Source organism: Tamandua tetradactyla, chromosome 26 (genome assembly GCF_023851605.1).
Source record: "Tamandua tetradactyla isolate mTamTet1 chromosome 26, mTamTet1.pri, whole genome shotgun sequence".
Classification (NCBI taxonomy): domain Eukaryota; kingdom Metazoa; phylum Chordata; class Mammalia; order Pilosa; family Myrmecophagidae; genus Tamandua; species Tamandua tetradactyla.
This window is the reverse complement of record NC_135352.1, coordinates 21610813-21637455: the sequence shown is the minus strand read 5'-3', so window position 1 is coordinate 21637455 and position 26643 is coordinate 21610813. Positions and strand designations below refer to the sequence as shown.

The 26643-nt window shown below is 38.1% G+C and overlaps 2 protein-coding genes across 2 annotated transcripts in view; one reads left to right on the top strand and one right to left on the bottom strand.

The window, feature by feature from the left end:
• MTMR7 (myotubularin related protein 7) overlaps positions 1 to 22031 on the top strand; it is a 109290-nt gene extending 87259 nt beyond the window's left edge. The window contains exons 8-14 of the mRNA XM_077144379.1: positions 3200 to 3309; positions 5078 to 5203; positions 8233 to 8282; positions 9216 to 9416; positions 10680 to 10820; positions 12887 to 13013; positions 21177 to 22031. Coding sequence (XP_077000494.1) covers positions 3200 to 3309; positions 5078 to 5203; positions 8233 to 8282; positions 9216 to 9416; positions 10680 to 10820; positions 12887 to 13013; positions 21177 to 21539 — 1118 coding nt within the window. The 3' untranslated portion in view covers positions 21540 to 22031. The remainder of the gene's footprint in view (positions 1 to 3199; positions 3310 to 5077; positions 5204 to 8232; positions 8283 to 9215; positions 9417 to 10679; positions 10821 to 12886; positions 13014 to 21176) is intronic.
• Positions 22032 to 22874: 843 nt separating this feature from the next.
• The window catches only part of VPS37A (VPS37A subunit of ESCRT-I), a 63742-nt gene continuing 59973 nt past the window's right edge, over positions 22875 to 26643 (bottom strand). The window contains exon 12 of the mRNA XM_077144380.1: positions 22875 to 26556. The gene's annotated coding sequence lies outside the window, so the exon portion shown is untranslated. The remainder of the gene's footprint in view (positions 26557 to 26643) is intronic.

Below are 26643 nucleotides of genomic sequence, written 5' to 3'. Positions count from 1 at the left end.
ATTTTACTTGTTCTTTGACAGCTGTCTCAATGGGGTTAGCCATCTTTGCTTCCAAATGGGAAAGGGACTGTTCAAACATCAGCAGAACTCAGGCATGTGTCTGGCTGGTTATCAAGGGCAGGCCCACGTGCATTTCCACTTTAGATCTTAGGGTCCAAGAAAGACCTGTCCGTAAAGGTTCAAATAGAGAATCCCTTTCACCTTTGCTGGCTGCCACCCAGCAGCTATATGGGAAGAAATGAGATTTGGTATAGGAAATATCTAAGAAAGATCATCAGGGTCTTAGTTTCTTCTGAATAAATTTCCACAGGCTCCTGAAGTATATATCTTTTCTCTTTTTTTTTAGTGTAGTTTATATGTTTTTAGGATATAATTGCCCCGTTGTGTCAAATAGACATTACTAGAACCAGGCATTAATCCCCTGGTTAATAGGTTTCTCTGCTATCTGTGGCATATGCCCCTGATGTCAGTTGAAATGAACTTTGCTCAGCAAAATGGTTTGGGTTTGGCAACAAAAGTGAACAAATCAGTATTTCTGTCCTATCCTGAGTTTATCCAAACAAACCCAATGGTTTTATATTTAAAATTCCAGGCATCAGTTGTCTCGGTCTCAGGTGCACTTCCCTCTGTCAATGTGTGTTCGTCATCTGCAAAGCAGTTTGCTTTTAACACTAGCCCTCACCATCCAGGCGGAAACACCCTCTTCATTGTTACCTCGCCTGAAAACCTGGTGAGATGATTTTACCTAGCAGATGCAATTTTCAGGCTCCTGAAAATCTTCCCCTTCTTGGCACCAGGAAAAGGGCTGACATTGCAAGCGTTGCAGCAGCTTGTCCCCTTGCTGTGGAAGCTAAATGAAGAGGGAAACTTTCGAACATTCTCTCTTGCAGGACACCTTGGGGCCTCGTTCTCTCAATGGCCCTTTCCCCTCTTGCTTTTGACTCCGGCCTTTTCCAGATTAACTGGAAAACCTGGTGTCTTTATTTTATTTTATTTTATTTATTTATTTTTGGCATGGGCAGCCTCCAGGAATTGAATCGGGGTCTCCAGCTCGGCAGGCGAGAATTCTTTCTACTGAGCCACTGTTGTACTGCCCTGGTGTCTTTATTTTTAAACTTGTTGTCATTTCCTTGCCCTGTGGGAAGAGAAGGTGAAAAGGATCATTTGTTCTCATTTGTTCTTGGGTTGAGCTTTAGGATGTGGGTACCGAGATATACTTTAGGCTTGCTGGATTTTTTTAAATAAGTGAAAATGCTAACTAGCCCTGAGCCCTTCAATGTAACCTGACATTTGGCCTGTTTGAGGGGCAGATGTGTGGGAGTGAGGGGTGGGAGGCACTGTGTGCAATGGAAATGTTATCTGCCAGAGATTTAAAGGAATCCTTTGAGTCCTGAGCTCCACCGGGTGGAGTGTGTATATTTGAGGCTAAAGTTTGAACATTCTGGGTCATGGCCCGGGGTTGGACAGATAGCAGGGGACAGGGAGTGGCGAGAGCTCAGAAGGTGCTGGCGTTTCCCCGCAGGCTTCCAGCCCGACTAGGTCTGTGCGCTGTGCACAGGCAGAGGTGAGCCTGCCACGTGGAGGGCCTGTCCGGTATTGCCGGGCATGTCACTGACGATGCATTTCCCCAGGGCTGTAGTAGGGAAGCCAGGGCTTGCTTAGCTTTCAATAGGGGCAGGCGTTTTGCCTGTGCATCAAATTCAGCCTCCTGTCTTCAACCTGGCTACATCCTCTTCTGGGGTCCCAGGAAGACCTTCCAAGGTGTGCCCCGGCTAGACTGCCTGCAGGGAAGCAGCTTCTAGATCTTCAACATCTGTCTGTATGTCCTCCTCCTTCCTGAAAATGATGAGCTCTGCCATAGAATGCACGTCTGATCCAGGCTTCTGACCAGCCCTCCTGTCTCACCTCGCCTTCCCAATCGCCGTTTGTCGTTCACTCTTCACTGACACTCTCAGTCATATTATGCTGCATAACGCTGGGATGTATGAAACACTACCTAGTTCTAAAAATTCTTTTATCATTGCTGTCATCTGTGGTTCAGAATTGAGCTATTTGTCCTTTTTTCTGTGACTCTTAGATGTTAGAAAATAAGAGTGAACTCTCTATTAGTTGGCCTCTTTGGGAGCAGGACATTCGATAGAGTTGGAAGGGTACTTAGATGTAATTTATGGTATATTTTTCCTATCACGAGAATGAAGAAATCAAGTCTCAAACAATTTAAATGACTTTTGCAACATTACACAGCTAATTAAGGACAGAGCTGGGAATGGGAAATAGGGGTCTTACCCTGTCATACATCATAGGGTATGTATAAACCAAAAAAAAAAATCTGCTGAACGTTATTTAATTTTTATTGTTGGTTTATAAGACTCCTTAAAAGAGCTTATGGGTATAAAACTCATAAATTTGTCAATTGTTACTTAGAATAGTAATTCTAAAGCTTTTTAATACTTTATGTTAAATAAAATATTAACTCTCTAGATGAAAGTTGCTTGTGATAATATTATAAAAGTGTTCACACACTTGCCTTAACTGTATAAATGTAGATATCTTTAGGAACTTAGGATTTCTTCAAAAGAAAAAAGCCCTAGCAATGCTCTAGAAGGGTTCAGAAATATGGGATCTCTTTTGTAAGATCGCTAGCTTTACGCTTATGGATAGAGATTATCATCAGCAAGGGGAATTTGAGCCTTTAAGGCTTTTAGAATTGTTCCATTTTGCATTTTTATAATAGTCCTAATCAGAAGTGGTTGAGTGATGAGAGTTCTACCTAGGAAAGTGCTGGATGACCAAGTGGGTTATGTGATTTATTTTTTCCCTTCGTAGCACTCTTAATTCAAGCGCTCCCGAGTGGGCCATTTTGAATATCTATGCTGTAAGCATATATAGATGTTCATGTTTGGACTTTTACTATGGTAACATTCAACAGCTTTCATTAATACGGGGAATTTAAACTTTACACATGTAGTACTTCTAAACAGATGCAGGAATCCTCTGTGACCAGAGAAGGTCACACAGCCTTGCTTGAAATGGTTCAGTAGAAGCAAGTTTAGTAAGCTTGAGTGTTCATCTTGAGTTGGGTCTCCTAGAAAATATCTACTACAGGGAAAGAATATGAATGAATTCCCGGCACAAGGTGAGCATATGTAAAATGAGAGATCCCCTTTATTTTGTTTTGATGATGCGACTTATCTTGCAGTGTGTGAACTTAAATCTCCCTCGATGAGTGATTTTCTATGGGGACTGGAGAACTCTGGCTGGCTAAGACACATCAAAGCCATCACGGATGCAGGCATCTTCATTGCAAAGGTACATGACGGCAGAGAACATGGATTAAGGGACAGACCAGGGAGCACACGCTCACTTCCGGACAGAGGCCCCCGTCCTCCCATCTGGGCTTCCCTTGAGCCGAGCTGAGCTGTAGCGAGAGGGTAAAGCAGGCTCTGCAGACCTCTGCGTAGTTTGCCCTGAGCAGATGTGATTTTCTGAAAGGAGGTACAGCGCTCAGCTGATAGTATGTCTGCATGGCAGTCAAATGATAAAATATCTGCAGAATATTCTCTTTTCACTTGGGCTTGTTCCTGAAAGGTAGGAAGGAATTTCTGTAGGAGAGTTCAGCCAAATATGAGTCACTTCAGTAATAGGTGCCTGGAACCTTTATCTTAGTGAATAGATTTATTCCTCTTTTTAATCCTGGCATAGGCAAAAGCCTGTTGCTGCAGCTGGTTGGTGGATTCCTTTCTGCCATAGGAAGCATCTTTTTTTTTTTTTTAGTTTGTGCATTTTTAAAAAATTTGTACATTATTGTCCTAAATTGTACCATCTCAGTCTTTATCTTCTATCTTTTCTTCTGGTTTTATATGTGCCCCCAGCTCTCCTCCCTCTATCATACTCACATTTGGCTTCATTCAGTGTACTTTTTATATTATTGCTCCTATCAGGTAGTATTGTGCTATCCATTTCTGAATTTTCACAATCAGTCCTGTTGTACAATCTGTGCTCCTTCAGCACTAATTACCTAAACTCTACCCCATTTCTAGCTTCTGATAACCTGTGTTCTTAAATTCTCCAAGTTCATTCATTAATGTTAGTTCATATTAATGAGATCATACACTATTTGTCCTTTTCCTTCTAGCTAATTTCACCCAGCGTAATGCATAGGAAGCATCTTGCTGCCACTTTTGTACAAACTGTCCCCAAATGCATCATCCATGTGTGCAGTGTTCTTTTATAAATTCCTCTCAGATTTAGGCCAAAAGCGAACTGCGTTTTTTCTGCTGACATGATATGCACCCCTTTATTAGAGAAGTCATCTGTTCAGCACAGATTTACTTAGTGATCAGGCACTAACCTGTGCTGAAGGTGAAATGCTGAATAAGCCAGATCAAATCTGTACCTTCACAGAACTTATGTTCAGGAGTGGAAGAATTTCAGGTAGTGATACGTTCTGTAATGAAATCACCAACGCTTTTAATGTATGCTTCCTGCCAATACACTCAACTGAAAAGTTGTGTGCACATTTACAGTAGCAAATTCTTTTCTTAAGCAGAGATATTCCAGTATAATTATTATCTTTGTTTTCTTCCCCTTTCCCTACCTCTGGACCCATTACTGTGCTCTTATCTTTTTCTCTCTTCTTTCATGGTTTTATAATTTATAGTTTTTGCCCCTTTGCCTTTTTGGAAATGGGTGGGACCAGTGACAGCTTCAGGATTTCAGTATTGGAATGACTTAAGGCGGGAACCAGGAGGGGAGAGAGGTTCTCAGGTGGGCCAGGGGATATGCCATGAAGATGTATTTGCATAGGAAACTTCCTTTTTTTGAATACATCTGTTTATTTGAGGTGGTTGGGGTGGTGGCTCCTGGATGTAATGGGAAGGCTTTAGCCACCAGTGCCAAGCCACTGCCTGGCTCTGCCCTAACGAGGTGAGGCTGGAACACGAAATAAGTGAATGAAGAGTTATTATTGTTTTCTCTCCTGCTTCTGTCTGTAAGTATGAGACCAAACCCAGTTGTGATGAGAGATATTTGCCTCTTCACAGCCATCCTTTGTGATGCTTCCCACTTGTTTTTGCAGGCAGTTTCAGAGGAAGGGGCAAGTGTGCTGGTTCACTGCTCCGACGGCTGGGACAGGACTGCCCAGGTGTGCTCGGTGGCCAGCCTTCTGTTGGACCCGTACTACCGGACTCTGCAGGGCTTCACGGTGAGTGTGGCAGGGTGACTCCCCGAGGCGCTGCCCTCATCAGGAGGGCACCTCTCTTTGGGCACAGATTGACAGCTATTTTTTTTCTCCCATCCATGTTATTATTTTTTATTTAAAAAAAAAATTTGTTTTGACAGATCTTCACACACGTACAGTCCATACATGGTAAACACACAATAGCTCACAATGTCATCACATAGTTGTGTATTCTTCACCGTGATCATTTTTAGAGCATTTGTATCACTCCAGAAAAAGAAATAAAAAAACTCTTATATTCCATACCCCTCATTCCTCCCTGTCATTGACCACTGGTATTTCAAACTACCTATTTTATTTTACCCCTTACCCCCTCTATTATTTATTTTTTAATCCTTTTTTTTCCTCACCTACCTGTCCATACCCTGGATAAAAGAAGCATCAGACACCAGGTGTTCACAATGACACAGTCACATTGTAAACGTTATAGCTTTAATCGTCTTCAGGAATCAAGGTAAAAAAATAAAATTAAATTAAAATGAATAAAAATAAAATAAAAAAGAATCAAGGTAGTGGAACACAGCTACTCCAGTGCACCATAAACCAAAAAGGGATATCTATATAGTGCATAAGAAATAACCTGCAGGATAACCTCTTGACTGTTTGAAATCTCTCAGTCACTGAAACTTTATTTTGTCTCATTTCTCTCTTCTCCCTTTTGGCCATCAATATTATTTTTCTCTTAGATGATGATCGACAGGGATAATTAAACAGCAAAACATGACCTAGGCTCAGAGTAAAGAGGTCAGTTTCTGGAGTGTTGAAGATAATTCACATTAACACTATTAAATGTGAAATTTGGGGCCAATATAAACTATACTCAGAAGTTGGTAAAATATTGTACATTGTTAGCTCATAAATATTTCTAGCTTAAGTTGAGAGTGTGGGAATGTACAAGAGAAAACACTTTTCAGAAAAAATACCTGGAGCAAAATTTTCCTGTATTGTGTATATAAAGAGACCTTGGGAGGAAACACTGATTTTACTTTCCTTTTTTGTTTTTTATGTAGTCCTTCACAACTTTGGATGAGAAACGGAAAATTTCACAGTAGTTTTGTTCTTTCCTGAAGGGGTACATAGGTGCATCCTCTCCTAGCGTTTGCACCTTTTGGGTGTGTATCAAAACCTGACATGTTGCTTCCATTTAGACATTTAAGACACACTGTAGAGTATTTGTGCAGTTACCTGGTGTATTATTCAGGGTTCTCTAGAGAAACAGAACCAACAGGAGAAATCTGTAAATATGAGATTTGTAAAGGTGTCTCATGCAACTGTGGGAATGAAAGAGTCCAAAATCCATAGGGCAGGCTGTGAGGTTGGCGGTTCTGATGAAGGGTCTGGACAAACTCCACAGGAGAAGCTCACTGGCTGAAGAAGCAGTGAAAGGGTCTCTTTTCTTCCTTAAAAGTCTTCAGCTAATTGGGTTATCTCATTGAGGGAGGCACGCTTTAGTTAATCGCAGATGTAATCAGCCACAGATGCAATCAACTGACTGGTGATTTAATACACCAGCCTTCTGGTTGATCAACTAGCCACTAACTATCCTTGCAGCAATGATCAGGCCAGTGCTCGCCTGACCGGACAACTGGACATCATCACTTGGCCAAGTGGACACCAGAATCTAACCATCACAGCTGGGTTAGCAGAGCTGCAGCTAAGCTGCTCCAATTGTCTTAAAATAACTGTGGGGACTTCCTAGTACCTGGAACATGACCGGGTTCCTGCCTCTTGGTAGAAAGTACATTAGTGGGTCCTGAATCAGACTAGTGATAGAAGCTTCCAGATGAGCCTAATGGGATGGATGCACTGCCAGGTCTTTTCCTTCATCAGTAACACCAACTGACATCTGAAATAAGAAGAGGCAGGTTTCCTTTTGTGGATTTTTTCATTGTCCTTCTTTTTCTTTCTTCTTTTGGACACATCAGAGAACTTCCCATTCTCTGGGACAGCATTGAGACGGCAGAGTGACACTCGTGTGTTTCCTGTCCCTGTCCTGAACTGAGGGCGGGAGGGCTGGATTTCTCTAGTGACAGCTGGAGAAGGGAAGGGCCTCCAGTCGCATATGGACATGGGGCTCCAGTCACTGTTTCTGCCTGAGCCTTGTGCCTATCTGTATTACCATCTTTTCCCACCCCTCACTCATTCTCATCCTGCCCCACTGAGCATACAACTCACAAGGAAAGCCTCTAGAGTTGTCAAGGACTCACTTCACCAACTCTATTTTTTTTTTTTTTTTTTTTGGTGCATGGTCTGGGAATCAAATCCAGGTCTCCCACATGGAAGGCAACCATTCTAACCACTTAACTACCCGTGCACCCCTACTCTCTATATTTTTAAAAACAGAACCCCCTGGCTATTTTAGAGCATGTGCGATGATGATGGTTCTATTCTATGATATTAGATTTAAAATCAGACTGAGATTATAAACTCGTGTTAACCCTGATTCCAAAGCAGGGGTGAAACTTCTAATACATCCCCTTCCCCATCATTAGGAGTCTTCTAATGTGTAGTAAATATCATTGGAAAACATTCCTGTCTAATTGTTTCTTATAGGAAAGGTCATATTTTATATTATACCAAGAGGCAACATCATAAGGTGGTTAGGAGGTGGCTTTGGAGTTTAAAAGAGCCAGGTGAGGAGGTGGCACCCAGCACTTCCTCATAACAAGATCTTAAGTCTTTGCTTCAGGTTCCCCTTCTGTAAAATGAGAGTGATAATCCTGTCCCCCAATTAAATGAGATCGAATAGGAAGCAATGTGTACGTGTGTGGCTATGCATCTGCACCCGCTGAGTTTTCATATGGGTGACCGCCATGTTTGCCCTTTGAACATGTATCTTTCTTGGTGGATATTGCCCACCCATTCATTGCAGGTAACCTTGAAAGAGTGACTTCTGCTCTGAGTACATCTCAGTCCTTCAGATTTATTGGTTGTGGTCTGTTATTTTTCCTTGTTTGCTTCTCTCCATGATAATTATATTCTTTCTTGTGTAGGTATTAGTTGAAAAGGACTGGATTTCCTTTGGTCATAAGTTTAATCACAGGTAAGGATTTTTTTTTGAATCTGTTGTTTTGAACGTTCAAAATAAAAATAATCTGTTTCTAAAGTCTCCAACTGAGTGTCTGAGAAAATAGCATTCTTTTTAAAAGGGTTCTTACTTGTATATCTTATTCAGAAAGTTCAATAGTGTTTGCTGTATACATTAAATTACAGAAACATGACATTCTAACTCTGACTGTACTTGATATTAGTTGGACAGAACTGAGCTAATATTAAATTGTTCCTGGAAAGATGGAGAAGGCTTTTTCATTAATTGACCCAGAAAGGATGGGCTCTCCCTTCCTCCTACTATACACAATTGATTTCCTAAATTATTCCATATTGGAAATGCATATTGAGTATGAAGCAACATTTGCTTTAAGTTACAAGTTGTGAAATGTTTGTAGAACAGTTCCTCTTTGATTTTTCACAATGGGGGTTCAAGTGGGTTGGTCCTAAAGCATTTGTGCCTCAGGTGAAGCTTATCCTGGATGTCTCTGGAGAGATAATGTAGGACAGTGTCCCAGGCTTTGGAGGCAGACTCATCTGACTTTAAATCCAGGCTGTGGCATTTGCTAGATGTGAAGCTTTGGGCATCTGTCCCCTCTGAGCTTTGGGCTCTCATCTGTGAAATGGGGCACTCTCCCTGTTTTGGTCTACTAAAGTTGCCAGAATGCAATACACCAGAAATGGTTTTAAAAAGGGGGATTTATTAGGTTACAAATTTACAGTTCTAAGGTCATGAAAATGTCCAAAATGTCCATCAAGGGAAGGATTCTCCTGAAATTGGAATTTAAATAGTTCTTTTTTTCTCACTTCTTTCTGAGTTTATAAGATTTATTTAGAAATTAGGATTTTTCTTATGATTGTTTTTCCATTTATAGCTTTCTTAATAAAAAAAATTGCCCTAAAATGTCTCTAATACCTTGTTTTGTAGATATGGCAATTTAGATGGTGACCCAAAAGAAATCTCTCCAGTTATCGACCAGTTCATTGAGTGTGTCTGGCAGTTAATGGAACAATTTCCCTGTGCCTTTGAGTTCAATGAGAGATTTCTGATTCACATTCAACATCATATTTATTCCTGCCAGTTTGGAAACTTCCTGTGTAACAGCCAAAAGGAGAGACAAGAACTCAAGTAAGTGTTTTGATGTCTAAATTTTATCTAAGAATTTTGGCAGTTGAGAATTTTAGATGGCCTTCCTTAATTTTGAAAAGAGTATTTGATTTAGTCACATCTATATTAACAGATTAGTATTCTTTTCTTTTTCCTGGCATCATTTCATAAATTACTTAAATGTCACAGTCTGACAAAGATATGTCCAGTTTCTACTCCCCTCTCACTTCTCAATTTCTGCCTTATATCCATAGGTAGGTTGGTAGAAATGACACATTGATAATTAAGGGAAATTTCCCAGAATCAGAGAATGATTTTTGCATTTAAAACAAAAAAATTTAGGTATATTTGATGGATATGCTCTCATAATAAAAATTATAAATGTAACTGGGAAAGCAAACTTGAAACTCAAGCCTCTGTTCAGTTTCAAGTTTTATTGCTTTTATCCAGAGGGGAAAAACAGATAAAATGTTGACTTTAAAGTAAATTATAAAGTCAATAACTTAACAAAAGCAAAGTGATTTATGAAGTGCAAATGAGAGGACATTTCCATAAAATGAAATGATTTCAGCTGTGGTGTATATAATATCAGATTTAATTTTGGAGACTATCAGTTCAAGTAAAATAGACTCTGTTTTATATTATCTGAGTTGGACAAAGGACACTTGTTTTTTCTAGTGGATGCTAGTTTACATTTCCTCCAGGGAACTTCAAGAGGGGTTCCTGATAAAAGGAGATGATTTAAATGTAGCAGGTTGCAGTTTTTACACTCAGCTATTTACTGAGGTTTGTGGTGCTAGATCAGCCAATTCTAATGGTATCTGGTTGGGCTTGAACCTTGATCTTCCACTCACTAACTGTGTGACCTTGGGAGACCACCTGGCCTCTCCATGCCTCAGTTTTCTCATCTGTAAAATGGTCATGTCTTATAGGAATTCACTGAGGATTAAATGAGACCAAACATGTTTAGAAGAATACCTGGCAAATAATAGATGTTCAGTAGCCATTGGGGGAAAGAACAAAAACGAAAACTGCAGAGCAGCCTTATTTTACTTTCAGAGAGGAATTAAACAACTTGTCAAGGTCACTACAGACAGAGGACCTGAAACTATTACCATACTCTTCTGCAATAGCATGAAGCTGGAGACAGAGATGGACAGAGATGTCCTTGCAACAGAACAGGGCCACCTGCTATTCAGATAGCAATTTCTGGTTCCTTTCCAGCTTTCATATTACATATGTTTGATTTGCAAGAATTGTGATAGACTATTCTCTTTATAACAGAATTCAAGAGAGAACGTACTCTTTATGGGCTCACCTGTGGAAAAATCGGGCTGACTACATGAATCCACTGTTTCGAGCGGATCACAGTCAGACCCAGGGAGCCCTTTGTCTCCCCGCAGTGCCGTGCAGCTTCATGTACAAGTATGTAAACTTCCAGTACCTTCCTGGGTGTGGTTATGAATTTAGATTCTCTCTCTGCTCAATATTTTGGAGGTAGACATGTATGCAGGATTGAATTTCAAGGACTTGCGGGGGGGGGGACACAAAATGTTTTAGAAGAGGAATGTAGAACATCTGATTAGGTAGTTTTTTGTTCTTTTTGCTAGTGGGTATCCCTTACTATTTCTTCCCTTCTCTTCTTTTCTCTTCTCTGACTCTCCTTAATAGTTGTTTCAAATATTAGGTACTAGATGCAGAGGGAATCATGCTACTAAATCTCAGTGCCAAGTAACGAGATTATGGCTCAAATAAACTCTTTAGATAAGCAACAAACCAGGGCAGCTTTTATCAGCTTACACGGATTTAAATACTGAAACCATACACTGAGTCATAAACGGAGTACAGTAGGTAAATTTTACTTAATTGCTATTCTTTAAATCATTTTATAAAGGAAGTTATCTATTTGAATATAGTTATATGTCTAGTAAACAGATTATGGCTTTGTGTGTGTTGATTCTTCTTAGTGGCTTCCATGGGTTTTCCCATTTAGTAACGGAATCATTTGGTAGGTAGGAAAGTTAGCGTGCTGACCAATGTGGCATAGTAAACTTGGCTACACACATCAAACAATGATGTGAAAGTGTCTGTCCCATATGTGGAATTCTTTTCAGAATTTAATGAATGTTTTATAAGAATAATATCAATTTATTTAAAAAAACTAAAAAGAGGAAAGAAAGGAAGGGAGAAGTCTGGATAAACCAGGTACCTTTTAAATTAAACGTGGAATTGTGAGTGTAGGTAGAAAATTTTGACATAACTTACCTCTTTGTCTCCACTGAATCGAGTCCTGGTGGATATGCCCTTGTGGAAATTATTTTAAATTAGAATATATTGGGATGAGGAGGGCAGGGTGGCATCTTACAGATTCTACTAGGTATGTATGTTTTATTTTCTTGTTTGACTTCTTCTCTAGGCTTGTTGATTGATACACAAATACGGCTCAGAAGTCCGTTAAAGGACAGACTCACAGAGAATAAACTGAGAATTTATTCAGAAATAAATAAGCACATTTCTTCACTCACTGCAAAACACATACCCCACCACATGCTCAGGCACTTTTCTTTGCTTATAGTTTTTATTTCTCTATATGTTTTTTGTTATTTCAATCTTATTTCCCAGAATTTTGTGGGAGTTCATTAATTTTGCTGTGCAAAAAAAAAAAAAAATATGCCCCCATTGCATGTATAATACTGCGGTTTTGAGAGCTGTTGAGACACTGCTATCAACTCTATTGCAAATAATTTGTTATTAATAGCCAATCAACAAAACTTATTGAGGCTCAAGCACTGTTAAAAGAGTTGAGGCAAAACAGTAAATGACATTGAGAGACTGCCCTCAAAGTTTTCTAAATCATTTAAAAAGTGGATCAAGGATTAGCTAAGGACTTAAGAATTATTATCTCTGTGATAATGCCATTTGTTCGCATTTGAATTCCAGCATGCTTTATTGTGTTTGATAAAATAACAGGCAGATTTATTATAAATGCAGATGTCACCTTTTGTGGTTTTGATGGAAAAAAAAAGCTAAAAACTTTGAGTTTCATGGACTCCCTTTGGAACTGAAAGATTCTAAGTGTTAATACAATCCCTCATTCCCCAAGTTTACTTCAAAATTGAGTCATTTTCTTAAACAAATACAAAAAACGGTATAACTTCAGTCTATTTTAGAAAAATTTTCGATTGTGCTTTTTAAAAAAAAAAATTTATGTCCCTTTTAATTCAATAGCAAATATACAAGTACACTTTTCATGAATTTACTCTCCCTAAAAGAAGTTTATTGGCCCAAGAAAAGAAAAACATCAACATGAAATGATTACGTTGAGTGACTTCTTTGGGAGTGTCATTTGACTTCTTTGGGAGTGTCATTTGCATTTGGCTATTATTTACTTATTATTTAGTATCAAAGATACTTTGAGATCCTGAGTGAGAATGTGAAATTTACAGATTGTAAAATGGTGGCGTCATATGAAGTTCTGCAATCCTTTCCAGGTTTTGGAGTGGAATGTATAACCGCTTCGAAAAGGGGTTGCAGCCACGACAATCCGTTACAGATTATCTTATAGCCGTGAAGGAGGAAACTCAGCAGCTGGAGGAAGAACTAGAGGCCCTAGAACAAGTAAGACATTTGCTATTGTTAATCTGTTTTCTGTGCTTATTACTTGAAGGACACCACTCCATGAAGACCTCTCATGATTTTGGGCAAGTGAAATGTGGCCACATAGCCATTTCGTATTTTAAGCCGGTGGACAACCTGAAGCATAGGTAGGCATCCAGGTAACTGAAGCCCAAACCTAGGCATTTAATATATTTCAGACAGCTCGTTTGTTGCTCCCTACCACGGTTTGTTGAACCAGTTGGCTGTTTCTATATTGGTCTGTATTTCTGTTGTTACTGTTATTTGATGGTAATCAATTAATGAATTCTTACTGGAGAATGCATGAACAAAAATCGGATTCAAAATGGAAGAACACGAGCAGATATATATACTTGAAGTAAAAACGTATTTCCTCTACTTGAAAAAAAGATTATGTAAAGGTATTAAGCTGTAGATGATAATAGCTGAGGTTGTCTATAAATGATATGCTTTTTAGCTTTAATAACTTCCCCGTACTTGGCCAGGGAGGTTATAATATACTTAAGATGTTTATCCTAATTATATAATTTTATTTCCAGTGATATCACCCTAGTTTACCTGAAAACCACAACCTACATGGATTCTTTGCTTCACTGTGCTTCACTTATCTTCTTAAACCCTATCATGTCATTCACTTGCTCAAGAACTGGCGATAAATTCCTATTGTCTGGACTGAATTCTAAATTGAGGGTTGTTCTAGTTTGCTAGCTGCTGGAATGCAACACACCAGAGATGGATTGGCTTTTAATGAAAGGGGATTTATTTCCTTAGTTCTTCAGAGGAAAGGCAGCTAACTTTCAACTGAGGTTCTTTCTTATGTGGGAAGGCACAGGATGATCTCTGCTGGCCTTCTCTCCAGGCCTCTGGGTTCCAACAACTTTCCCCGGGGTGATTCCTTTCTCCAAAGGCCTGGGCTGAGCTGTGAGTGCTGAGATGAGGTATGCTGAGCTGCTTGGGCTGTGCTACGTTGAGCTCTCTCATTTAAGCACCAGCCAATTAAGTCAAACATCATTCATTGCAGCAGGCACGCCTCCTAGCCACTGCATATGTAATCAGCAACAGATGAGGTTCATGTAGCACTGGCTCCTGGCCACAGCAACAGAACTAGGCACATTCACCTGGCCCAGTTGACAATGGAATCTAACTACCACAAGAGTCAATGTTTTAAATAACATGAAACTTTTGTTTTTCCTTTCTTACATCATGTGTAGTTTAAAAAAAATATTAGGATGAAGGTTAGGAAATTGTTAATAAGTTAAGATTCTTCACTATACTCTCATAAAGCAATAGTATGACTGGAAAAGAGCTTCTAGTTTCCTTACTTTCAGATTGATGAACATTTAAACAAGGATTGGCAAAATATCACCTGTTAAGTTCTAAGTCTACCCATTTGCCCAAGTGGACAGTCATCCATCCATCTATCTATCTATCTATCATCTATCTATCTATCTATCTATCTATCTATCTATCTATCTATCTATCTATCTATCATCTATCTATCTAATCTGTCTATCTATGTCACCCCTGGAAATGGTGGCCTGGGGGAAATGGCACCTTATGGTAGAAAGTTCCCAACAGAATAAGTGGGTATTTAGTGATAGCTGGTGAAGCTAATTCTTCTGGTTTTCCCTAATATTTCAAGAAAAAAAAAACATTTCAAGATGTAGAATGGTTAAGATCTTAAGTCTAGGACTTCAAACACAAGTGCATCATGGGGTCAAGTAGATAGAAGTTCAGGAAGTGAAGCTAACTACTGGTTTTGAGAACTTTTTTTTTCCAAAACTTTTTTTATTATATAGTATAACATATGTGCAAAGCAAAAAGCAAAGCACTCTTCAAAAACTGGTTACAGGATAGATCTCAGAGTTTGTCATGGCCATGCCATGTGATCCTTTCATATTTTTCTTCTAGCTGCTCCAGAATATAGGAGGCTAGAGGGCTTGAATACTTCTTTATCATCACAGTCGACTTTTTTTTCCTTCTCTTTTTGTAAAACAATAACATATATACCAAAAAGCTATAAATTTCCAAGCACAGCACCAGAATTAGTTGTAGAACATATTTCAGACTTTGACATGGGTTACAATTTCACAAGTTTAGGTTTTTACTTCTAGCTGCTCTAAAACACTGGAGACTAAAAGAGATATCAATTTAATGATTCAGCATTCATATTCATTTGTTAAGTCCTATATTTTATGTATAATTCCACCATCAACTTTGATCTTTCCATACCTCTCTTTGGGGTTGTTTGGGCTATGGCAATTCTAAATTTTTGATATTGGAAGAGTCTGTCACTAATATGAGGTAGGAAGATGGAACTATCTGATGTTCTGGAGAGGCGGGGCTAGGTTTCAGACCAGGGACCCATCTGTAGGTTGTAGGTTTCTGGCAAGTTACTCTAGTGCCTGGAACCCTTGTGGAGTCTTATAAATTGCCCTAGGTGTTCTTTAGGACTGATTGGAATGGTCCTGGTTGGGAGTTTGGCAGGTTATGATAGGTAGCAAGGTCTACCTGAAGCTTGTGTAAGAGCAACCTCCAGAGTAGCCTCTAGACTCTATTTGAACTCTCTCTGCCACTGATACTTTATTAATTACACTTCTTTTCCCCCTTTTGGTCAGGATGTAATTGTTGATCCCAAGGTGCCAGGTTTGGAATCATCCCTGGGAGTCTTTGCCCACGTCGCCAGGGAGACTTTCACCCCTGAATGTCATGTCCCATGTAGTGGGGAGGGCAGTGATTTCACTTGCAGAGTTGGGCTTAGAGAGATTAAGGCTGCATCTACACAACAGCAGAGGTCCTCCAGAAGTAACTCTTAGGAATGCCTATAGGTAGTCTAAGCTTCTCTGCCACCTACATAAGCTTAACAAGAGTAAACCTCATGATCAAGGGCATGGCCTAAAGTTTGACACAGTATCAGGGGATTCCCTGATGGTAAGGTTTAATAGTTCCATATTCTTTCTCCCTCCCTCAGGGGACTTTGCCAATACTTTTTGATTATCTGCTTAATATATTCTAGGATGTTTCCAGGCCTTACAATAATCTATATAGGATTGAAGGACCTCTTTCTTATTCTGTGCTTCCTGTGTTTCACTTGTTCAAATGAGCTATACAGATAGGTTGAATTAGATTATGCACTACAGAAAAATTTCAGTTCCAGGTCAAATAAACCTTTCTTCCACTTGTCTCAAAGAGTATGTGTGGTTCTAAAATATAGACACTATCTTCCTTACCTTAGGTTCTGAATTACTTTAACCCCAACCTGTTCGGCTTCATTTTTATCTCTAAATATCAGGTTATATATACATATATAAAACAGCCTCTCAAAATCCAGAAATAATAATCACCACTCCAGACTTAATGTGTCTCCTCTAAAAGCTTACAATGTAGGCCCCTGTTTTCTTATAAGCATTTTCTAAAGATGCTCATACCATTGTTGTTTTTTGTTTCTGGCTTATTTTGTCTCACCAAGTGCTCACTCACATCGTTAAACACAACATTGTTTCTTTTTGTACAACCTTCGTTGTCTCTTATGATGTCTTTACATTTAAAATCGATTTTGTTCGATATTAGTACAGCTTCTCCAGCTTTCTTTTGGTTACAACTTGCATGGAAAATCTTTTTCCAATCTTTTGTTTTCAATCTATTTGTATCCTTGTGTCTAAAATGAGTCTCTTGTAAGCAGCATATAGCTGGGTTAAATTTCTTAATCCATTCTGCCAATTGGTAAATTTAGTCCGTCAACATTCAAAGTTATTACTGAAAAGGCATTTCTTGATTCCACCATCTAATCTTTTTTATTTTATTTGTCAGATCTGTATATTCTTTTCCCTCTTTCTCTTTGTATTATTTAAATTACCTTTAGTGGCACTCTTCAATTCTGTGCGCTCCTCCAGACCTCCCTCTCCTGCCTTTTTTTTCAGCTGGGAGAACTCCTTTTAGTATTTCTTATAGGGCCATTCTCTTGCTGACAAATCCTTTCAGGACTTCTTTGTCAGTGAAAACTTCAATCTCCCCCTCAATTTTGGAGGACAATTTGTCTGGGTACAGAATTCTTGGCTGGAAGTCTTTCTCTTTCAGAATCTTGAATATATCATATTACTGCCTTCTTGCCTCCACGGTGCTAGTTGAGTAGTCTGAACTCAGTCTTATTTGATTTCCCTTGTATGTAGTAGATTGTTTTTCTTTTGCCGCTTTCAGGATTTTCTGCTTCTCCTCAACATTTGATAGACTCATTAGCATGTATGTGGGGAAAGCCTATTTGGATTTATTCTGTTTGGAGTTCTTTGGGCTTCTTTGACTTGTATATTTATATCCTTTATGAGGGTTGGGAAGTTTTCCCCCATCATATCCTCAACTACTCTTCCTAGCCCTTTACTCCTGTCTCTTTCTGGGACACCAATGGTTCTTATATTTGTGGGCTTTGTTTTGTCTATCATTTCCCTGAGTTCCCATTAATTTTTTCCGTTTTTTTTTTTTTTTTTCCATTTGCTCTTTTGAGTCTTTGAAGTCAATTATCCTTCCTCTATATCACTTATTCTTTCTTCTGTCTCTTCAAGTCTGGTGTATGTTTTTTATGTGCTAAACAGAGTATTTAATCTCTGTGATTTCCACTGTTTTTCTATTTATTCTTTCAAATCCCTCTTTGTGCTCTTCTACTGTCTTCTTGATCTCCTTTCTGTCATTTGCTAGCCCACTTATCTTATTAAGTAGAGTTGTATGAACATCTTTTTTTTTTTTTTTTTTTTTAAAGGAAAGACAGAGAGAAGGAAGGAAGGATAGAAGGAAGGAAGGAAGGAAGAAAGGGAAACATTTTTAAACATTTTCTTGTTTTATTGTATTCTGTTTCTCCGTTTTTGTTACATGGGCTGGGGCCGGGAATCGAACCGAGGTCCTCCGGCATAGCAGGCAAGCACTTTGCCCGCTGAGCCACCGCGGCCCGCCCTGTATGAACATCTTTGATTAGTTGTTCCAACGTCTGTGTGTCCTCTGGTGTTTTAATTTGGTCATTAGGCAAGGCTATATCTCTCTGCATTGTGATAGGCTTAGTCATCTTCTGCTGTCTTTATCGCATGTAAATATCTAGATTGATTTACTTTGGGAGTTGATTTCTTTCGGTAGTCTAAGGCCTTGTGTTTGCGGGATGGTTGTACAGCAGGGAACAGGGCACAGGTTGGAGCATTCAGTATGGTGATTTGTTTCAGGGCAGGTATGGGTGCAGGTTGGGGATGTTACGCTGATACTTGCAAATGTGGGCACCAGTGGCCAGGGAGGATGTAGCTGTGCAGGTGTACTGATCTGGGGGGGCGTAACCCTGGTGTGCGCTGGTCTAAGGCATGGGGCCCTTTATGTGCATGCATAGAGCTGTGGCAGCAGGTTGGCATTATGCCCTCAAGGATTGGGAGCAGATGTGACCGGGCTGTATAGGTAGGCACTTTTCTCAGAGCTGGGAAGTAAGCCTGAGGGCTGTGCGCATGTGTGGTTCGAAGACTGTGTAAAGTGCCCTTCCCAGAGCCAAATGATGTGAGTGGATGGGCCTGGGGGTGCCATAAAAGGATGCGCTGAGCTCAGGGAGGGCAGGGTGAGGCTATGCGGCACTATGGGGGGTGGGTGGGGGTGGCCTAGGTATGGAAGTTAGTGCCTGCAATCTTCATGCACTGGCAACAGCCTGCAGGGAACAGGGAGGGGGAGGTAGTGCTCGGAGGGGTGTAGGAGAGGGGGGTTGGGCTGCACTTGGGGTGGTGGTGGGGGGCAGGTACATGCACTGGGGACTGGTGGGGTGGCAGCACCTGGAGCGGAGAAATGGGAGTGGGTGAGGGGGTTCAGGTGCGAGAGGTGTAGGGTGAGTCACCAGTCATGGGGCTGTGCCAGTGAGGGTAGCGCACCCAAGGAATGCAGCCTGGCTTATTTCCTAGTCACGCGCTCCCATCCGTGCACTCCCGCAGGCTCCATGGCTCTGTGCCTCCGCAACAGGCTCCAGCTTTCTGCCTCTCAGTTCTTCGACATCTGCAACCAGGGCTGCTGCATGTGGTGCAGGAGGCTCTCCCAAGTCAGCCGCACTTCTAAATCACCACCTCAGTTGCCCTCCTGTCCCTTCTCTAACTTTTCCTTGGAGCAGGGCTAATCTCAAACTATTCTCATAAACCATCTTCCCAGGTTTCAAGAACTTCAGAACGAAGCATAAATGTTACTTCATTATGAATCTGTGTGGGTCGAACAAAAAAGTCTTTAGACCTGTATGGAAGCTGTGCCTTATATCATTATGTTTTTTTCTTTTTGGGGGGTGGGTGGTGGGGGGTGGTGGTAATACATGGTCTGGGAATCGACCCTGTATTTCCTGCACGGATGGCAAGCATTCTGCCATTGAGTCATTATTCTTTAACATTGTTGGAGAAGTAGTTCTTAACTCTGTGTCAGAATCACCACCTCACCGAAAATTCTGAGGCCTAAATTCTAAGCCTAGAAATTCTTTAAACAGTCCCACAGATGACTGGAATATGTCACCTGATGTGAAAGACCTTGAATTAAAGCACATATGCATGCGACTGAGGTGAGACATAGGCCATGTTTTTAGAGTTTTGAATCTGCAGCAGAAGGTTGAACTTTGGCCATTCAGAGGGCACTCATGTCATCACTGGGCTAGTTTTACTCTTCCTGAAGACATGCAAGGTTCATGAAAATCTCAGGGTTCTGTAAGCTTATTCCAGCATTCTTTTTCTTTTTTTTTTTAAACACTGCTAATAAAAAAATTACTTGGATGAATTAAAAGTACCTTAAGGAAAAACTTTTGGCTCTATTTCCTTTTAACAAGGTTAATTTTTTTTTATGCTGGCATTTAAGATCTTCCCCAAACCCAGCTTAACCCACTTTTTCAACTTTATTTTCCAGTATTGCCTTTGCTCACATTCAAGTTTTCTATTTCTTGAATACACCTGAGGCACTCCTACCTTTGTGGTCTTCCTCTCACTGTCCCTTCTGCCAGCAATGCTGCAGCCATCACCAGCATGTCCAAGCTTTATTCCTTCACAGTCCTGTTAAAAAGCTTCTTCCATGAACTTACTTTGATCTCTTCTTTCCAACCATACCACCCCAACCCTCTAAGAAGCTTTTGCTTTCCCAAACTATGTTATGTGAACTCTGCCTTTTGTGTTCCCCATTATTATGGTACTCTGAATTCTTTACAGCTTTTATTTCTGTTCCTCAAACTGTCCAGCATGGTGCTTTTGCACACAGTAGTTTAGTAGAATGCCTTTTGAATGAATATGTAATACTTGGTCCTGTAACACTCCCCTTTGGTACTGAAAGATGACATCTAGTAAAATGTATTTTGACAACCCAAATGCCTGTCACCTGATGAATGGATAAACAAAATGTGGTACATCCATGTAGTGGAGTATTAATTAGCTGTAAAAAGGAATGATGTTCGGATATACAGTACATGTGAATGAATCTTGAAAATATTATGCTAAGTGAAAGAAGCCTGATGTAAAAGGCTACGTATTTTTCTATTTATATGAAATACCCAGGGTAGACAAATTTATAGATACAGAAAGTAGATTAGTGGTTGCCAGGGGCTGTGGGGAGAAGAAAATGGGGAGTGACTGCCAACGAGTATGGGGTTATTCTTCGGGGTAATGAAATGTTTGGGAATTAGAAAGTAGTGGTGGTTTTACAACCGTGTGAATATACTAAAACCCACTGAATTGTATAGTTTAGAAGACTGAATTGCATGGTATGTGTATTATATCTCAATTAAAAAACCTAGATGGGAAAAATAAATCCCTCAATTTCAATATTTTTGAGTTCATAGGATGAAAATCATTATGTACAACCCTATAGGACTCCTCCTAACTATATACAGAAAGGAGGGAGAATATTAATTGCTAGGTGTTTTACCTGTGTCTACATTTTATAGAAAATCTATGCTAAGGCAGGTCTTACCATCCCTGTAGTAGAAATGGAAAAATCAAGAGTCAAAGACTTATTTTGTCCAAGGTTATAAAGTCTAGTTTGAACCCAGCCCATTCTAAATACCACATTCTTAACATAATACCTAACTGGAAGTTCATTAAGACCCCAGAGGCCTAGATATATAAAAAAAGAGATAAATTATTTGATTTTCCCTTGAAATTGTTATTTCTTTTTTAGAGGCTGGAAAAAATTCAAAAAGTCCAGTTAAATCGCACTAAGGTCAAGACTAAGCAAAGTGAACCCAGCAAACCCTCAGGGTTTTCTACCTCAGACAACAGTGCAGCCAACACTCCCCAGGATTACAGTGGGAATATGAAGTCATTTCCCTCCAGGAGCCCTTCACAAGGCGATGAAGATTCTGCTCTGATTCTAACCCAGGACAATTTGAAAAGCTCAGACCCAGACCTGTCAGCCAACAGTGATCAAGAGTCGGGCGTGGAGGACTTGAGCTGCCGGTCCCCGAGTGGTGGTGAGTGTCCGCCGAGCGAGGACAGCGGCAAGGACCGGGATTCCGACGAAGCAGTGTTTCTCACAGCCTGAAGCTTCTCCTTGAAGTTCCAACAGAACAGCCACGCAAGAAGTGCTTCCAAAAATAAGGAAATGTGGCGATTTAAAATAAAAAATATATAAAGAAATGGTATGTGTCATCAGGAATTATAAATTGTAGCTATGAAAAGGAATAAGATGTCTAACACTGAGTACCTTTAGATGTGGATGAACAGGAAATAGCCATTTATCAAATATAAGAAAAATCATTCTCCATTTTGAAACCCATTCTAGACTGTGAAAATTTTATTCACTCGAGTAATAACTGCTACCATCATTTGAGGTTATAAATATACATCTTCCTTGTCATTTGCTCAAAGGGCACCTCTGATCTCTTCCCCTCCTACCCCTTATCATGTTTAATCTTCCCTATTTCACTTCCAGATGTGTATTTTGTGTTTTTGAACACATTTGCCACTATTTTCCTCTCTTTGACAGTATTTCTAAAAACAACACACATTGTTGAGATGGTCTTTTTTTTGTTAACAGATATATTCCTGTAATTGAGGAGCTTTGTAGTTGCTTAAGCTTCTGTTTCAGGTTTAATAATCACTTTACCTTTTCCATCTATTTTTTGCTTTGTTATTATAATTTTGTCAAAGATCTCCAGAGTCGTCTTTTGTTGTGTCATTTAAAAAAATGCTAAGACTTTTAACTGGCTTTTCCTCTAAAAGGGATCTAATATTTAATAAAGTTGAAATAACATTCACTCTCTGGTTCTTACATATGAAATTAGATATTAGCTTTATTAATAATTTTGTATTATTATTCTTGAGACTACACAACCAAGCCATTGTGGGCCAATGGGCAGTATAACAATGCAAAGTCAGTAGGGTGAAGTTTCAATGAAGGAAAATTCTTGTTAAGAACTAGAGAATTTGGTCATATCTATTTAACTAGTGGGATACTAGTTCCACTAGTATTTTGTTATCTATTATTTTAGAAGCTATGTAATTGGTTAATATGGCTTAATTAACATTAGTAACATCCAGTGTATAGACTGCTGAAAGTTAGTTCTGATATGAATTTTTATGTTTTGCTAACATGCACATTTGAAGCAGAATCATTCCCCTCTCTTATGATCAGAAACGACTTTACTGGGCAAATCAATGTTTGATCAGAAGAAACTTAGCGGGGAAGAACTGTCATGTTTGAACAGAGGTAAATAATATTCATGCTGTATGTTATTTAAATATTAGCACATTTTAGAATTTAAAGGGAAATAATAGTCATGCTGTATGTTATTTAAATATTAGCACATTTTAGAATTTAAAGGGATTAAATTAAATTTGGCTTTTACAGTCTACATTACTATTTTGAATATGTGAACGATTTTTTATAGGAGAATGTATTAAACTCTGCTTAAACTGGAACAATGTAAAGAAAGGACAAGAAAGCTACATGCTGAAATCTCTAGTATGAAAGATTCAGAGTATAGCAACATGTATAAATGAAACCATTTAGCATAATTGTAAGTGTTCATCATATTTAAAAATATAATAACTTTAATATATTAGAGACCTGTAATATAAAAGTTCTCTGTTAATGTAAAAAATAAAGCAAGTATAATTCTTTTAGAATACATATTTTGAGCATTCTTTACTGTGCAGTTCCAAAATCATTTATGCACAAGGAATATTTATTCATTTTCTGCAGTATACTGTGGTAGTAGGGAATATTTTGTTAAGGATAAACACTTAAAATAAAGAATTGGCTTTAAATTTTTATAACATAAATCATTTCATGCCATTCTTGTAGTTACTGACTCTTTGAACTTTGTTGCCTAATATTGAAAATATGACTAATTTCTTACATTTGGCACAGTACTTCTATAAACACTAATAAATAAAAAATAAAATAAATGACCCAGTAAACTATGCCAAAGAGGAATATGCATTTATTTTGAAAAGCAAACAGTATAAATACTTGATATTTTAAAATTATTTAATGTGATGTGTTCTACATCAGAGCCATAAACTCTTTATTCAGTCACCCCAAACTTTTTACAAGACGTTAAAATTAAAATGCATATTTATTTAGTCTAGCCTTTATAAATTGGCCTATGACCAAAATTTATATAAAAGGTTACATTTATCATGTATTAAAACTTAACTGTGATTTCAAAGGGTCTTGAAGGAGCATGGCCCGTCCAACAAGGCAAGATCTCTTAACTCTACAGTCTCATTTTAAATCAACAATCAGGAAGTGCTTTATTTAGAGCTACTTGTTTAAAACATAGGGAATAAACCAATGTAAAATTGACTCAAGGCAGATTATTTCCTGATTAGTAATTTCTAGAGCTCAGGTGATTTATTAGTGTTCAGACAAATTTGATAAGAAGTGGGGGGGAATTTTGATCATGATTCTGCAAATAAAGAATAGAACAATTTTTTAGAATGAAAGAAGGTGAAGAAAAGAGAGGGAAACCTTGGAATACACTTTTATTTTTTAAGAGCACTTTAGGGAAATTTTACTTTCTTCCCTTAAAGTGAGTTTGAGCTTCCTTCAACTTAAGCATATATAAATTATGATCAAACTCAACTTGTCAAACAACTTCTATCCTAATCTAAAGTCCCTAGTGTCAATGTATCCCTAAAAATTTCTTCTAAGCTTGAAACAGATGATCTTTAGTATGTATCTCTCTGGTTTAGAATGGTCTTCTATTTTGAGATCTGAGCCTTTAAATCTCTACCCACAATCAACTTCCAACCTGAATAGTCTAATAATATCTAAGCTTTCCTCTATCATTCTGATTTTTACCTAGTCTTCTATTATATGGTAAAATCAAATCAAATCTCTGCTTTGACATGCATTTCTTTTTCTCTCTGGCTTTGCTTCTCCTATATGGTCAATTTGAAGAAGAAAAAAAGCCATAAAATTACAGAAATAGTCACTTAAAAAATTTCTGTTGCAGTAGCAGAACTCATGCAGGCATAATCAAATGCAGACTCTTTCCATTCTGGGTGACAGACATAATCTATATTTGACTAATATATTGTTCTTAATTTGTTAAATACGAATTTGATATTTAATAATTTGTTAAATGCAGAGCTGATGGTAATTAAACACTTCTATTTAATGAATGGGTTGTGAAGAGTTTATCTATTAAATTAATTTTGGCAGAAGAAACCAAGCTGTGTATGAATGAACCTGGGATAGTCCAAGTTTAAAAAATTAAAAACACTGAGCTAAATTACTCATGTAATTATGTAAAAGACATTTATTGAATAAGAAAATGTCTTTTTTTTTTTAGATGAGAAAGTGGTGCCCAAGCCATGTTTGAGTCACCTTTGTTTAGTATTTCCACAAAAATTTATTATCTCTCCTTATTCTTGGTAAGCGTTTAATAGAATTGCTATATCAAATGCATTAATGATTTTTTTTTGCACCTGCTGTGTGGTCTGCTGATTTGTTACCTTGGGATATACCTGTTTCCTAAGAAAGCTAACTGATTGTTTAATTGGGACTATTAGGTCATCCATTGCTCTGATACTGGTAAAATTGAAGCTCCAATGGCCAGTGTAATACCAGAAAACAAGATGATAGTTTGAAACATTAAGTTTCACCTCACTTATTTCAACTATACACCAGAAACAATAATTTTTCCTTCCTCATATGGTCATTTTGGAGATTAAATAACCTGCCCTTAGCACAGTGCCAGGAAGTTTTCTTATCCAACATTATATCTTTTATAGTCCATATGAATATCTGACCTTCCACAAACACAGATTAAATACTAAGTATTTCTCAAGTCTAAGAAAATAAATTTGCTTTTTCTAAAGTTCTGTTGCAAAAAACCCATATAGGAAGAACAGAAGAATGAAGAAAAGGCACACTACTGTATGCTGGTGACAGGAATGGCATTTATATTGGTATGGAATTGAAACAAAAGTATGCTCTAAGTTGTTTTGTGATTTTAGATATTACTTTCCCAAGCCTCAGTAATATAGTTCAAATTTTTCTCCTTGAAATGCTTTCATTCTGTGATGTGGTTTAGAAGTACACTGCCAAACACAATACAGGTTAAATAGAAAATTCAATTATATTCATTTAAAAAAGTTAGGATCACCTAAAAATTAAATATTAATTTTATATACCACTATAGCTTTTCTCCTAAAAAAGCTAACTCACAGTAAAAGACAAAAAATTCATTGTTTTTCTTGTGTCTAGATTAACTATTTATTGAATAAAAAGGTTGTTTTTAACTTTAACATTAGGAAGCTTGATAGCATATCCTTATCTAACTACAAACCCATTAGATATTTTACATATATAAAAAATTAACATGAAAGTTTATGTTAGACTAATTTAAGAAAAAGGCATTTTTTTCTAATGAGATAAAATATTTATCTGTATTGCTTATTAAATGCATCTTTAGTTTAAAAAATAAAACAATAATATAATATTTAAGAGCAGCTGGTTTATCCTTTAGATTTATTGTACTTATTAAAAGTTGATTTTTCTTGACATGGCACATTGGCAGGTTTGGAGTTTCCTGACACTATCAATATTTAAAAACAAATTGCTTTTAAAAGTTTTATGATTCAGGAAGAAAAGTGAAAAATAAGGGTCTTTTCACAGTTGAAAACTAATTTTTTTCAAAAAAATTGATGGGAGAAATCTAAATAACCATTTTTGATAAAGAAAGGAGACACATTTCAAATTAAAGATACAAATTTGAATGAAGTAAACTTTATAAAATATCGAAAAGCTAAAGTGACATATTTAATCTCTGATAAGAAGGGAACAGCACTGGAACTTAAATATGATAGGCTTTAGCAACAATAAATAAACATTTTTAGTGCAAAGAGTGCAGAAAAATTTTTCAAAGCAAAGATCACTGCAATCATTCTAATCTGTACAGAATCAGTTTCAGTTTTGTACATAATTTATACAGTCTGTGAATCCAGCCACTGTGTTGAAATGCCAATTCGCAAATCATACATATAAAACCATGTGCTTAGTTTTTTTGTCCCATTCCTCTCTTGGCAGCTCATGTTTTCAGGAAAATCTGGAAAGAAAAGAAAAGAAAAAACTTCTAAGATCTAATTTAAGATGATAATTTTTCATCTCCACACTAACTTCCATTTAATGTTTA